The 15,544-nt window shown below is 42.2% G+C and overlaps 2 protein-coding genes across 2 annotated transcripts in view; both read right to left on the bottom strand.

The window, feature by feature from the left end:
* The window catches only part of FNBP4 (formin binding protein 4), a 29,084-nt gene extending 27,502 nt beyond the window's left edge, over positions 1–1,582 (bottom strand). The window contains exons 1-2 of the mRNA XM_037522257.2: positions 1,301–1,582; positions 214–303 (exon numbers count right to left, since the gene is read on the bottom strand). Coding sequence (XP_037378154.1) covers positions 214–303; positions 1,301–1,553 — 343 coding nt within the window. The 5' untranslated portion in view covers positions 1,554–1,582. The remainder of the gene's footprint in view (positions 1–213; positions 304–1,300) is intronic.
* A 4,444-nt stretch (positions 1,583–6,026) lies between these two features.
* The window catches only part of NUP160 (nucleoporin 160), a 40,502-nt gene continuing 30,984 nt past the window's right edge, over positions 6,027–15,544 (bottom strand). The window contains exons 30-36 of the mRNA XM_037522256.2: positions 14,849–14,959; positions 14,547–14,670; positions 13,804–13,905; positions 12,407–12,548; positions 11,244–11,369; positions 8,992–9,096; positions 6,027–7,118 (exon numbers count right to left, since the gene is read on the bottom strand). Of these exons, the coding sequence (XP_037378153.1) occupies positions 7,029–7,118; positions 8,992–9,096; positions 11,244–11,369; positions 12,407–12,548; positions 13,804–13,905; positions 14,547–14,670; positions 14,849–14,959 (800 nt within the window). The 3' untranslated portion in view covers positions 6,027–7,028. The remainder of the gene's footprint in view (positions 7,119–8,991; positions 9,097–11,243; positions 11,370–12,406; positions 12,549–13,803; positions 13,906–14,546; positions 14,671–14,848; positions 14,960–15,544) is intronic.

The following is a 15,544-nucleotide window of genomic DNA, read 5'->3' as shown; positions in this document are numbered from 1 at the left end:
AAACCAACAATTTTAACCTGGGTTAAGGTTAGATATTAGTATAAATACACAAAGCATATATACACCACAAGCCCTCCCAAATGCAAAGATTTAAGATGTCCATTTTATATGCGAAATATGTCAATAACACTGAAGCACTCAGCATAAAGCTATACACAGGTCCAATGTGATCATAATGAGATATCCTAGAAAAGATGTTTAGAAAACCTATACCTGTTGCTTTAACAGCTGTGGGTCTGGTGGTCATGACTGGTTTTGGAGGATTCTGAACTCTGGGAGGTTCCACCACCACTTCCTGTTCATCTGAATTTTTTAAAAAATGAACAAAAGAGAACTAGTCAGACTAAGGACTAGCAAAATACACTACAGGTGACAAAACAAAACAATCTTTGATTTGACCTTTCCAGTTTAGATTTCATCAATTAAACAGGGTGTATAATCAATCCATTATTGACCCAAGCAATTGGCAGATGATACACAAGGATGATACACACAACCGCAAGCTCCCCTCTGCCTAAAGACTGGAACAACACAAAATAAAGGAATTTTTACCACTGAAATTATTACACACAACCTCCCATAAATCTCCTGGCTACCACAGGGCCTTTAGAGAGAGGGGCCTTTAGAAAGAGCAGTTATAACAAATATTTTCGCAGCAGCTCAAAAAAAAAAAAAAAAAACTTTAAAAAATGCTGTTTTTTTTTTTTTAAAAAAAACCTGAAACAAATGGTGGCGGCTTCTGCAAGGTCTAGCCCCTGCAGCAAGCTTTGTCCATTTTGGGGAGAATCACACAAGCACTCGGGAATCGACAAGGTTCCACTTCGCCAGGAATTTTTGGATCCTTGCCAATCTGGGCTTGTACTGACGCTTTGGCTGGCACCGCAAATAAAAAAAAAAAAAAAAAAAGCAAAAAACGTTTGCTCGCTGCTAAAGGATCGCTCTCAGCTTTAACAAAAGCGAAAGGAAAAGGCGACGAGTCGCAAAGGCCAGGTTCCACCGCCCTCAAGCCTGGGACGGGGAAACATCCTCTCACATCCACCTCCCAAGTTGTGCCAAAGCAAGGGAGGACGTTGGAGGAGGAGAAGACGAGGCGCCCGGGGCACCCCCTGCCCCAGCCATGGCGCCCCTGGGCCGCGCCCTGCCGCCTCGGGCCGCAGCCGTCCTCCCGCAGGCCCCACGCCGAAGGCTCTCGGAGACGGCCGCCGCCCTCCGGGTTCCGGAGCGCCAGGCCTAGGCCGCACCCCCACGCTCGAGTTTCGGATGTGCCGCTTAGGAGCCGGGCCTCCCCGCGCGCCCTCACCTTCTTCGGAAGGCGAGTCGTCGGGGGCCGCCGCGGCAGTGACCGCGGGGCCCGTCGTCGTCGTCGTCGTCGCTGTCGTCGTCGCCGCCGCCGGTGCCGCCGGGGCTGGCTGGCTGGGCGCCGCCGCCGTCGAGTCCGGTTCGGTGTCGGGTTCCGGCTCCGGGTCCCGGCCCGGAGTGCTGCTCCGGGGACCGGGCGGAGAAAGCTGCAAGATAGGCCTGCGGCCGGGTACCGCTCGGGACTTCTTCCCCATCGCGAGCCCGAGCTCGAGTCGCGGGAGGCGGGCAGCCGAGAAGGGCGGGCGCTACGCGCGGCGCTGCGTCATCAATATGCAGACGCCGCCGACGCCGCGGTCACGCCTCCCGCGAAGAGCTGCTTTTAACTGGCCGAGAGCGCGCGCCCGCGCAGGCGCCGTGGGGCCGTTACGCTCTTCTGCGTCCTTCTCCCCAGGCGGAAGGGCGGGCTTCACCCTGGACGCTGGGCGATTGGTTAATTTGACCGATTGAAGGAGGCGGTAGCCAATGGAAAATGAAAAAAATGTGAGCCGCGAGCCAATATTACGGAAGGACTTGAAGGTAGAATGATTTCGCCATTACGTGGGGTTCCACCCATGCGTTTTTCGTGGAGTCTTTTCTTTACCCCCCCCACTTGTCCTCCATTTTGTGGCTGTTCGTTGTCGTTTGTCCTGTGGCGAGTTGTGCCGCTTTCCGAGCTCTTCCCAAAGTCTCGCCCTGAGCGTTGCGGCTTACTTTGAAGTTAGCATTGGGCTTTGAAGAGAGTAATGGGTCTTTCACGCGTTTGTAAATTTTTTTGTTCGAACACAAAGATAGCTCGTGTTGCTCATCAGCTGGGAAAGATCACTGGGCGTTCTACCGGCCACTAGGAAAAAGCCTAAATCGTTGCGATAGATTAGAGGAACCCTCCCAGTCGGGCCCACTGTTAGCTTCAAACTGCCTAGATTTATCTTCCTTCAGCATCCGCCCCTACACCCCCGATCTCTCGTTCTCCCCCTCTCCGAAGCCACTTGAAGGATTCACTTTCAGGCCTTCACACTAGCTGGAGTAACTACTGCATCGCACGATAAAATTATTTTCATTCCTCAAGACGCAGCGCAAGCCTTACTTTTTTGAACCTGTTGTCTCAAGGCCGAGTCTTTTCCCCAGAGCTTGACATCCTGCTGTTCATCTCTTCCCTCCACCCCGATCCCCCAAACCGTCACACACATAGTAAGCCTAAAAAAGCGAGTGTTTTTGTTTTTATACCCCGGAGGACTGACTCAGTGCTTATTAAAACATCTAAGTGATATCGAACATCTGCGTACTTATTATCTATCAAGCACTGTCTAAACACTTTACATGTAGCACTGCATTTGAGGCTCGCAATTTTATTAGGTAGTGTAATGGAGGAAATGTAATTTTCCCTTTGCACTTCTGAGCTCTTGTCTGAGACAGCCCCCTGTAATAAAAGACTAGTAGGAGAAAACAGTTTGACAACATATATACGTTTTGTATATATAGGACTGACCCAGGGAAAAGGAATGATTTGCAGAGCCGGCATAAACCACTTCTTTAAATAAAACCTAAAAGACAAAGGATGTTGGGGGAGGGGAAAAACGATCAGTTTGGAGAGTATACCTGGAAAAGCACAGTAAATAAGGGTATGATGGTTGTGCTGATTGTTTTTCTCCATTATAAGAAAAAGATTTAGTGATTCCCCTGGACCCTTATCCCCCTCTCCACTCCCTCCCCCAAACACTTAAGAGATGGCTGCCTTCTTGCTGTATTCTTGCATGGAGATATATTGGGGTTGCAAATTTCCCTCTATTATAATATCAATATCTCCATTTTATGGATGAAACTTAAAATTGGTTGTTGACTTAAAAGCCTCAAGAGAAGTGACTTGTGTTTTGTTCTCTATGTATGAAATGCCCTTTCTGGAATATGAAAAACAGTAAATGTTTTTGAATGAATATAGTGATGGATCTATACAAATTTGAAATCAAATAGCAAGATTTCTTTCCTTTTCCTGCCTACGGGAGGAATACCTGGATTTGAGTGTTCTGAAATTAGACTCCCAGGTGTTGTGAAAAAAGTAACAGCAAGTTGTTTGAGACTTAACAAAATACTCATTTTCTTGAGGGGAGAGGCCTTAAAATATAGTTGTGCACAGTTCTGAAGTCAAGTATCTGGATTCAAAACTTTTGCACCTTCCAAAAGTGGTCTCTTAGACAAGTTTCTCAACATCCCTAAACTTGTCTTTGCTGTTCTGAAAATGTATCAGTATCTGTAAGGTTGATGTTTTAAGTTAGTTGCAAAGCACCTGTCACAAAATAAGTAATTATTAAATGGTAGTTATTACTATTAGTGAGTCTTTTGTTTACACCAAGTCCAGATCTGGTTCTAAAACCGGCTGGAACCAAACTGAGCAAATGAACCAAACCACAATGCAAAGCAATGTGAAAAGCTGCTTTTCTTGGGAGAAATTTCTATTTCTGGATGTGACTTGTTTTTAACAACGGTTCTCAACCCTAAATTGTTCACAGAACCACTTAGAGAACATGAAAGCAATGTAAGAATCTGAACCAGTTAGATTGGGGGTGGGAGTCGAGGGCTGATACCAGGTATTTTTTTTTTTTTTTAAGCTCTAATGGTTATTCTAAAATTTAGCCAGGGTTGAGAACCACTGATTTGAGAGACATTTTGCTGTTGGCCTCAAAGAAGTGGGTAGGGACCTGAACAGGGGTGGGCAGATTGCTGCTCAAGTACTCCAAGGTAAGAATGGTTTTTACATTTTAAAGGGTTGTAGAAATGGGAAAAAGAATCATAGATCTTTTTCCCAAAATGGGTTTGCTCATGCTAATCCCATCTAGACTTAATTCCTTAATCTAACTACAGTTTCAGCCTCCTCCAAAGTGGAATTTTATTTATATATTTTTAAAGATTTATTTATGCATACAAGAACTGGGGTGTAAACCAGGGGTGCGGGGGTGAGAGGATTCACCAGAGTGGGGAGCAGAACAGGCAGATCTATTGAAATACACTGCTGAGGGGAGCAGCAGGCAAGACAGTAGAGGTCTGCTGTGCCATGTGGGTTAGCAACCTGGCCTGGGATCGAACTTGCGCTGCAGTGGCTGGCTATAGCTTGATAGCTATAAACTATTTGCCTCTTTATAGAACATGTTTGCCTTCTTATAGACGTGGATTGAGTAAACTTCAGGCTGTTATAAACCATCTGAGTAAGTTGAGAGATACTAGCTTTCTTAAATGATTCATGAGTAGAGTAGCATCCTATTTAGTATGCAGAAAGGCACTGCAAGTTGTATGAAAGGGAAGATTTCTATAGTCAGAAGAGGATGGAACAAGAAAGAATATTTCAGGCAAAACCCTCATCTCTTTGGGAAGGGGGTAGACTCTTAGGCAGATTACCTCATAATTGGTTTAAAATTCCACTTTTGAGAGAAGCTGAAATTGTGGTTAGGTTAAGGTATAGAATCTTGGTGGGGATTGCTATGAACGCCTACATTTTGGGCCTGTTTTTTTTTTTTTAAATTTTATTTATGCATATAAACTGGAGTGTAGGGCAGAGCTGTGGAGGAGTGAAAGGATTCACCAGACACAGTGGGTACCACAACAGGCAAATCTACTGAAATATACTGCTGAGGGGAGCAGTGGGCAAGAGGAGAGATCTGCTGTGCCACATGGTCACCTCCCTGGCCCAGGATCGAACTTGGGGCAGTGCAGCACTAGTTGGTGAGAGCATACTACCTCTTGAGATTTTAACCCCTGCACCACCAGTGAGGCCACTCTTTAACATAAGGAAGCAAAATTTGCCACCTCAAAGTATGTTTCTAACATCAGGATTATTTTAGGCTATTATGAACTGTTAAAATAGCAGAGTCCAGAAAACAGAAATATGGGCTCAAAGTTATCAAGAAGTAAAAATTGAGGCACCAGGGCCTCCTTGGTGGTGCAAGGGATTAAGACACAGCACCATGAAGCTATCTGTAGCCACTGCAGCGTGAATTCAATCCCCAGCCCAAGAGCTGACCCACATGGTGCAGCAGACCTCTCCTGTGTCGAATGCTGCTCCCCTCAGTAATGTATTTCAGTCAATCCTCCTGTTCTGCTCCCTACTCAGTCTAGTGAATCCTCTCACCCCCTGTATCACTGGCCTGCACCCCAGCTCTTGTATGCATAACTAAAATCTTAAAAAAAAAATTTAGACACCATCTGTTCTGGCGGGGAATCAAAGTGACAAAGGTAGAAGAAAATGGGCTGAGTTGGCTCCAGCATGGGTTCAGGCGCAGAACAAATGTAGTGGTTCAAGGAAAGGAAAATTGGACAGGAAAAGCTGGTCAGTGTCTTGTGAAATTACTATTGAAACCAGTATTTTGATAGCAAGGCTAATAATAGATTTCTGTAATAGGGTCAATTTCGGGTATTGTCCTCCAGAAATGGCTACAACAGGGTTGATATTTTTCAGTGTGGGTTCTGATCCACACTGGATAATGTGGATAATAATAATAATCCTCACATTAGGATACGTGAAGATAGGTATTTGTGAAACCTTTCTTTTGGTTACATGTGTGTACAGAGGTCAAAATACACTTTTTGCTGTAGTTGGAAGCCAGGGGTTTAGCTTTGGGATGGCTTTCTAGTCCCTAATTGCATCAGTTACTTCATATGAATATATAGAACTAACATAAATATAGCAAAACAGTCACCATAACAGTAGCAACAGAAAACTCATATTATTTCAAATATATAAAGTAAATATGGTATTGAGAATGTAAAAATTAAAGACATCATTATGGAAAATTCAAAGTCCAAGGGCATACAAGCATCAAACAGATAATTTCCTTAAAAGATAAATTTTAATATACAGAATAAAATCCAAGATCTTATTTTTCACTTCTCCCAAATTTGTGGGCACAAATACTTCTGAATCTGACTGGGAAAGTTTGTGTTTTGGTTCAATACATTATTAGACTAACTGTATGATCAAGTCCAGCTTGATTATTGTAAATCACAGGAGTTAACAGAATTTACTTTGAAAATCTGTTGCTTTTATGGACATGAATTTTAATTTCTTCTTAGCTAAGAGTTTATTCAATGTTAGCCTCAGAACCAGATTCAAAATAAGATAACCCCTTACATAGCTGGTCATTTTAGGCTTTCTCTCAGCTAATTATTAAATACTTTATTGAAGATCATACAAAAAGTCCAAAATAAATAAAGAGTATGCAAAAATCATTAGGCTTTTTTTTTTTGCAATACAGAAAATACATGTCAGTTCTAGACCAAAATTATCCCATTGAAATACAAAAAGTGATAGGGAAGAATGAAGAGATTTGCAGTGACTGCTTTGGTGGTCAGTGACAACAAACCAACAACCATCAGTTATTTTGGAAAGTGGAGGTGGGTTTTAATTCGCAGGTAAAGAATGTCTTCGGTAATTTAAAAAAATATAAACTCTAAAAAAGCTTGTGAGTCATATATAAAAGCAGCTGTTTGAGACCAAGGTTGAAAACCAGAAATTGTGTTAGCACCGCCAGCAAGCACAGGTCCTGTGACTCATCTGCCCTCCTCTCTGGCGCAGAACGCAGACTCCCATGTTGTCCACCTCATGTACAGGTATAAAAATGGCCCGGAGTACAGGGTTCCCGAAGGGGAAAGTCTTCAGCCCCAAGAGGCACCAAGTGCTTTCAAAGGCCAGGCAACCATCTGGATCATAAATTCCGACGATATAATAAATCCCGTGTTGCCTTATCAACTTTTTGCTGGTAGTCCTCTAATTTGTCAAGTATTTTCTGGGACAACTGTAAGGGAAAAGGGAATCATTACAGAATAGCTCAAGGACTAAAAAAGAAGTTCTTAATCACTTTGATTTCACCAACCAGATTCCTATTAAAGTATTAACTATTCTGCTGAATTTAATCACCGTTCAGTACAGGAGTCTGCACTGTGACTTTACTGATGAAACTAGACTTCTCTCACATAAATTCTGCTTTCTCTCACACTAATTCTGCTTTCCTAATGAAGTTTCTAAATATACAAACCATACTAGTATTTTTAATCAAAGCAATACTTGCTCTTACAACCAGAGAGGCTATATGTGATTAAACTAGTAATTAGCTGCCAAGTGAAACAAACACAGGATTAATATTTCAGACAATCTAATTGTAATTATGTTAACATCTGATTTGTCGACAGAGGTAACTGGTAGGGACACAGCTGTCTTCCTCTCTTCCTATTGCCTAGCATTTGAAAAGCAGGTTAAAAAGACAAGCACACAGGGGGCCTCCCTGGTGGTGCAAGGGGTTAAGCACCGCACTATGAAGCAATCCACAGCCTCTGCAGCACGAGTTCAATCCCTGGCCGGCCAGGAAGCAATCCACACTGCGAAGCACACCTCTCCTGTCTCACCCACCGCTCCCCTCAGCAGTGTATTTCAGTCTGTCTGTTCTGTTCCCCACTCTGTCTTTGGTGAATCCTCACACCACCCCCCCACGCCTCTGGCCTGTACCCCAGCTCTTGTATGCATAAATAAATAAATCTTAAAAAAAAAAAAAAAAAAAAAAAAGACAAGCACACAAAAGGACCATGAGTTTATACTTTGAATCACTGATTAGTTTAAAACCATATTCTGTGGGGCCTCCCCGGTAGTGCAGCGGTTGAGCGCTGGGTTGCGAAGCTGCCCGCGGCCTCTGCGACGCCGGTTCGATCCCCGGCTGCTTCCCGGCCACCGGAGGAGGGTCCCGCATGGCGCGCAGACCTCTCCTGCCGCCCGCTGCTCCCCTCAGCAGTGTACTTCGGTCCTTCTGCCTGCTCTGCTCCCCGCTCTGGCTCTGGTGAATTCTCTCACCCTCCCGCGCTTCTGACTGTACCCAGTGCATGTATAAACAAACAAACAAACAAATAAAGAAAGAAAGAAAACATGCCTCTATAAAAAAAAAAAAAAAAAAAAACCATATTCTGTGAATTCTACTAATAGACTTAGGATACTACTTAGATCTAACTGAATAAGTAAGCCATAACTACAATGTTTTGAGTACAAGAAACATCATTTTAAAAGTCCTGGTCAAGGTGGCTGTTTATGCTGAGTTGACATCGGGTAGAGATAATTTATTATATTTCTTTTTTTTTAAGATTTATTTTTATTTATTTATGCATACAAGAACTGGGGTATAGGCCAGAGGTGTGGAGGGTGAGAGGATTCACCAGAGACAGAGTGGGGAACGAAACAGGCAGATTGACTGAAGTACACTGCTGAGGGGAGCAGTGGGGCGAGTCAGGAGAGGTCTGCTGTGCCATGTGGGTCTCCTCCCTGGCTGGGGCTCAAACTCGTGCTGCAGTGGCTGCTGATAGCTTCATAGGTTGTTCTTAACCCCTTGTGCCATCAGGGAGGCCCCAATTTATTTTATTTCTATCAATAGTTTACCCTGCAGGATCTGCTCTACTAAACTGTAAACTCATTTAAAGAGTAGACTGCATGTTATTTTTTCTTTATAATGAATGCCTCGACAGTTTTTTACTAAGGTTTTTGAATAGAAAGTTGCTTAGCTCCTTTGCCTTATTTATAAAGGAATTAGGGCAGCACCTTCAGAGCAATAAGTGGCTTCTGCCCTCCCTTTCGTGCTTGAGAACTGAAGAGCAAGCTGTAAGAGATGCGGCATGACAGGATACACTTACTGCGATGTTGTGACTGTTGGCACTGTTCTCACCCAGAGCGTGGAGAAGTTGATCGATTGATGAGTATGGGAGCCACACCATGGGAGCTGTGGCAGAGAGTGGAAACTGAAAGGGAAATATTTATTATTAGAACAAAATTAGAAACTGGATTCTTTTTTCTGGGTCATTGCATTCATAGGTCTCCATGAAATAGCTTATTTTTTCACAACAGGAAATTCTGAGTACACGTATAGACATATAGTTAGGATCCTTCTCTCCCTGCTTTATCTTTTCAATTGGGGAACCTGTCCTTTTCTCAGTTAAACCAATTTTATTTATATTTACTTATTTTATTTTTAAAGATATATTTATTTATGAATGGGGGGGCACAGGCCAGAGGTGCGGGGGGTGAGAGGATTCACCAGAGACAGAGTGGGGAACAAACATGCAGATTGACTGAAATACACTGCTGAGGGGAGCAGCAGGCAAATCAGGAGAGGTCGGCTGCGCCATGTGGGTTGCTTCATGGCCGGGAATCGAACTCGTGCTGCAGGGTCTGTGGTTAGCTTCATAGGTTGTGTCTTAACCCATTGCATCACCAGGGAGGCCCACCAAATTTATTTATTTATAGTAATACATATTTTGGATTTATTTATTTTTATATAAGAACCGGGGTACAAGCCAGAGGCGCGAGAGGGTGAGAGGATTCACCAGAGACAGAGCGGGGAGCTGAACAGGCAGAAGACCAAAATACACTGCTGAGGGGAGCAGCGGATCCGACGGGAGAGGTCTGCTGCGCCATGTGGGAATCTCCCTGGCTGGCCGGGAATCGAACCCATGCTGCAGAGGCTGCGGACAGCTTCACAGCACGGCGCCCAACCCGCTGCGCCACCGGGGAGGCCCCCAAATTTATTTTTAAATTAAAATCATCTTTGATGTTAAAGGAGCCCTTATCTTGAATGTATTAAGTTCAATACATTCAACAGAACTTAGTCTCTAAATTGTTGATGAATAATGCTATTTCTATTTAGCAATTAAAAAATTCCAGTTATCTGGGGGAAAAAAAAGAAAAAAAAAAAAAAAAAAAAGGAAAAGTCCAACTTTTTAAGTTTAGAGAGCTTGCTCTCATAATGACCAGACCTGGATTTTTTTTTTTTAATTTTTTTTTTTAAAGATTTATTTATTATTTACTTATTTATACAAGAACTGGGTAAGTCAGAAGTGCGAGAGGGTGAGAGAATTCACCAGAGCCAGAGCGGGGAGCAGAGCAGGCAGAAGGACCGAAGTACACAGCTGAGGGGAGCAGCGGGCTGCAGGAGAGTCCTGCACGCCATGTGGGCCCCTCCTCCGGTGGCCGGGGAGCAGCCGGGGATCGAACTGGCACTGCAGAGGTTGCTGGCAGCTTCATAACCCCGCGCTCAACCGCTGCGCCACCGGGGAGGCCCTGGATTTTTTTTTTTTTTTTAAAGATTTATTTATTTATTTATTTATACTAGCACTGGGTACAGTCAGAAGCGCGGGGAGGGTGAAAGAATTCACCAGAGCCAGAGCGGGGAGAAGAGCAGGCAGAAGGACCGAAGTACACTGCTGAGGGGAGCAGCGGGCAGCAGGAGAGGGCTGCGCGCAGCTTCGCAACCCAGCGCTCAACTGCTGCGCCACTGGGGAGGCCCCAGACCTGGATTTTAGATGTGGCTCTTTTATTTACAATCTATGTGAGCTTTGACAATTTAACCACTGAGTATGTGTTTTCTTTTGGACAAAAGGATTAAAACAGTGGCTCAGGCCTCCCTTGTTGTGTAGGGGCTAAGTCAGCACTGTCAGCACTTTTACTGCTGAGGCCTGAGTTCGATCCCTAGCCAGGGAGCTAACTCACATGGGACAGCAGACCTCTCCTGTCTCGCCTGCTGCTCCCCTCAGCAGTGTATTTCAGTAGATCCTCCTGTTCTGCTCCCCACTCTGTCTCCAGTGAATCGTCTCATTTCCCGCACCTCTGGCCTAGACTCCAGTTATTGTATGTATAAATAAATAAAAATAAATCTCTAAAAAAACAATTAAAGCCACATTCTTTTGATGGAGGGGAAAAAAATACATTCCCTTTTAGAAACAGAAAACTGGAGATGCTTAGAGTGCCAATCCCTGACTTTGTAGAAAATTAGTTGTGTAACTACATATAGTAAAGGTTAAATTCCCCATTCTATCATCCCATTTACTTTCAGATCCTGAATTGACTTAGAGTGATAATACAGAATGAAAAAGAATGTCCACACATCTACCTCAATTCCAAAGTACTGGTGTCCTTTTCCCAACACAGCATCCACATATTCTGAAACCAAATCCACAGCTTCTTCTAAAAGGTCATAGTTCAAGTATAGACGGAGCAATTCTGCAGCATCAACCTTCTGTAAAAAGCCAGTGATTAAAGACATTTATCTGATTCCATCTTACTTGGGCACTGACATTGCAAAGATATTATGTCCAAGTCACTGACATTTATACTTCTCTGTAAACAAATGAGCACCTTGGTCTACTCCTCTATATCTTGGGATAAGGATTAGAGTCCCAAGAGCTCACTTACCTCTGGGTACCCTGTAAGCCCTATCTGTTAAGTGGCCTTCCTCCCTTGTTGTGTAATCTAAGACACATTTTATCTTCTCTCTAAAGTTTCCACATTAGTCAGTCAGTAGACCTTCTCAGAAATGCTGACTAATAAGTCAATATATTCAATTAATTCTCAGAAATACATGAACAACAAATATAAAAGAAGTTTTAAAAAATCAACAATTTTAAATGCCTACATAGAATTGGTATTTAAGCCAGGATATGAGAAAAGTGAGTACAGCCTCAATATTTGAAAGAGCTCTATTATGTTAATCATGCTTTCAGTATCTGATTTGATCACAATCTTAATCTTCTGATCACATTAGCTACCTTCTCTACTTTCTAACTTAAAAATTTTAAGTTTGTTAAAATACAGATTTCTGTCTCCTAACTCCAGATAATATGATTGTGTAGGTTTGGGATGGGACATAAGAATCTATTTTGAAGCACACTATCCAAGTAATTCCATTACAGAATCCAATGCTGATAAAGACCTACTTTAAGAAACACTGTTGTAGTATTTGAAAACTACTCCACCCACTCCTGTGGAGTAAACACTGTGTGAGGTATTTACTTAGTTACTGTTCTAAATATACTCATTGCTTGTGAGCCAAAAGCAGGCATTAACTTAATTACTACTCAGTAGAAGTATGAATCTAAACACCTAGTACTTCATGTGGAATTGAAGTAAAACTGTAGTGTCTCAGCTAAGTTTAAGAAGCTGTCCAAAGTATGTAAGTCGATTTATTTCCATATATTATCATCTTTTTCTTTTTAACCATCTCATGAAATCATTCAGAATAAAGATCAGCTGCTTTCTACAAGTTAGGATACTTACCTTGTAACTGTTTATAAGCCAATTAGGCAGAGGCACTCCGTGAGACAACAGCTTGTTGATTACACAATGGTGATATAAGTTATTTTGAACTTTATACCTTTCCAGGTAAGTTGACAATAGTCGCCATGCTTCATCTGTAGCACTTGATAAAAATGAAAAGATCTAATGAGTTTCACATTCTTAGTAGATATTTATAGTACCATTCAAAACATGTATTCACAAGGAAAAATATCTTTAGCTCTCAATTGAATTGGTAATATAGTTTAATGGCAACTAGTATTAATAGGGTCAGTGTGGTATATGGGTCATTCTAGAAAGTGCAATGACTAGGATTCCTTTATTTTTCTCCCACTACACATAAACTTATTCAACTATATAATGCACTTAACTTTTTTTTTTAAAGATTTATTTTAGTTATTTATGCATACAAGAGCTAGGGTGTAGGTCAGAGGAGCAGTGGGTGAGAAGATTCACCAGAGACAGAGTGGGGAGCAGAACAAGCAGACTGACTGAAATACACTGCTGAGGGGAGCAGCTTGTGAGAGAGGAGAGGTCTGCTGTGCCATGTGGCTTAACTCCCTGCCTGGGGATCGAACTTGTGCTTCAGTGGCTGCCGATAGCTTCATAGTGCTGCGATTCAACCCCTTGCGCCACCAGGAGGCCCCTGAAACAGTAAACTGGCTCAAATCACTGGTGGCCAACCCCTAAGTGAGAAAGAGACATGTAGAAGTCTTGATGTAGTTATAATTTTATTTTAGTATTAATTCTTGTGTGCTAATTTTGGGGTTGAAAATTAAAGTTAAAGAACTTATAAACTGTAGAATACCACAATTCTAAAGTAAGTGCTAAGCAGCATCGTACAAATAGTAAATGCATATCGAGGACAGGAAGTTTACTGAGGGTTAGGTTTGATAGCAAAGGATCTGGAAGGAAAAAATGAGCCACATTCAGGTAATGAGGTACACTAGGGAAGAGTATATGATGACGGGAAATCTGAAGAAGGTATGGTGGGGTGGCTGAGTGACACATTGCTAAAACAGTAGTCACAGGTAAGCTAAAGAGGATCATGTGACAATACGCAGTGTGGGTTTAAGGGAAGGAATGTGGAAAAGCAACAGTACTCTCTGAAACCAATTAAATATAGACTTTTGCCTGTATGAGTACATTTTCTTGATGATATAATATCCCCTTTTAGGAAGGGGATAGAAAGCAACATTTCATGGTCAACGGTGCCCTGGATTGGATAACAAATTACATGACATCACCCTTAAGTATAAGCACTCCAGTTTCTACAAAAACAGCCACAAAAGAAAAGTGAAATGATCAGTGGATGCCAATTTAAGCAAAGGAAGAGCCATACGGTGGAGACAGGTAACACCCAAACAACAGGGCTATACCTGGACTCCTTAGTGGTGATAACTGATGAGAGCTGGTTGGCTGCTAGCCAGGCCCAGGCTTCTGCTTGTGCTGCCTCTCCTCCAAACTGCAATTTGATGCATCTGCAATGAAAATGGTTTCACACGTAGTAACCTACTATACTGAAAAGCATTACCCTATTTTGTTACTAACACTGGCAAGATAAGTGACAAATTTAGCTCTGGTCTCCTGCTGAACTCACTACTAGGATATTAGCTCACCTCTCTCTTCACAGTCCTACAACTGCATAGCCTACAAGGCTATCAACAGTGTTAGAGATAATTTATTTTCAAGAGAAAACTGATGATGAAAAATTCTGACAGTTTAAAAAATATTTCCAATTTACAATTACTTGACTAACATTTAGGAATAAGGTTACTTCATTAAGAAGGACCTCTATGGAGGTCCTAAAGGAGTGAAGAAAACACAGGCCTTGTCAAAAATGGACATCACTGTTTAACCCAGGGTATATCTTGACATGTGGGAATGTGGGTCTGGGATTGCCAGATCTTCTGATTTCTCAAGAGAAGTAATAAATAAGATTTAAAGAAAGTCATAATCCATTAATAATAATAATAAAAAACACTGTATGGACTAAAAGACTTTCATAAACCACAAATGGCTTACAGGATACTAGCTCATGTGACCACTAGTTCACAAAAAGCAAAAATACAGCTTTTTTTGCACTAGAAAATTAAGACCATAAAAGAAAATTTATACATACTTGAAAGCAAGTCCCTCAAAGACTGGTGTTAAGGGAAGCTTAAAAGTCTGACAGAGTGATATGGCAGTGTCAAAAAGGCCAGCCTGAACCAAAAGTGTAACCATCTCCTCTGCTGATGAACTTCCTGTGGAAATGAAAGAGGATTTAGTGCACCCAATTTATTAGGCAAATGAGCCCGAACAAAGACGTGTATCTCAGAATAACAATGACATACTTTATTTCCTCTAGTACACTATGTCCACACTCTGGCCCTAAAATGTGATTTTTCATGTGGCAATTAGAAGCTTGTGCTGAATTCCTACCTGCAACTGCAACTGCTGATGGATCATGCTGAGCCAGAGTGAGACGAATGCGAGCTAAGGAACACTCCTTCTCCAGATCTTCCAGTTCCAGGATTTCAATTTGCCGACTTGCTATAAGCCAAAGGGAAATATTCTCAGTTCCCAAAATACAGAGAGGAAGTGCATATTAGTCTAGCTCAACCCATTGATTTCCAAAGGCATGAACAGGGAGAAAACAAAGGGCTCAATAAAAGCTAATAAAACACAAAGCCACGTCCCTATTTCACTCATGCAGCTGCATTGAATCAAAGCACTACAACTGCAGCTGGGGAGGCGCTTACAAAGACACTTTACATGTAATTTCGTTTAACTCTCACAACTGTGAAATACTGTTCTCTTTATCAGCAAGAAAGAACATTCCCAAGATGAGAGGCAGAATTAAAACCGGGTGTGAGCTCACCCTTTATGGAAGGATGTGGCTCTGTGGTATTATCAAAGGAGTTTGATAAACAAATATGACTTAAATACAACAAGTAACAAACACACACTTTCTTCAAAGCATTTTCATTTCCCCTACAATTACATGAAGCATTCCAAGGACTATGCGACAACACTTACAGATTAAGAACTTGAAAATAAACTACAAAGAAGGACCTTTACAATATTTTACAATATAATTTAATCACTACGTTATCTGGAGTAACAGGCTGTAGGGTA

Source organism: Talpa occidentalis, unplaced genomic scaffold (genome assembly GCF_014898055.3).
Source record: "Talpa occidentalis isolate TD23 unplaced genomic scaffold, MPIMG_talOcc4v2.1 talOcc4.3, whole genome shotgun sequence".
Classification (NCBI taxonomy): Eukaryota; Metazoa; Chordata; class Mammalia; order Eulipotyphla; family Talpidae; genus Talpa; species Talpa occidentalis.
Note: the sequence above shows the minus strand (reverse complement) of the source record. Positions and strands in the feature narration are given on the sequence as shown.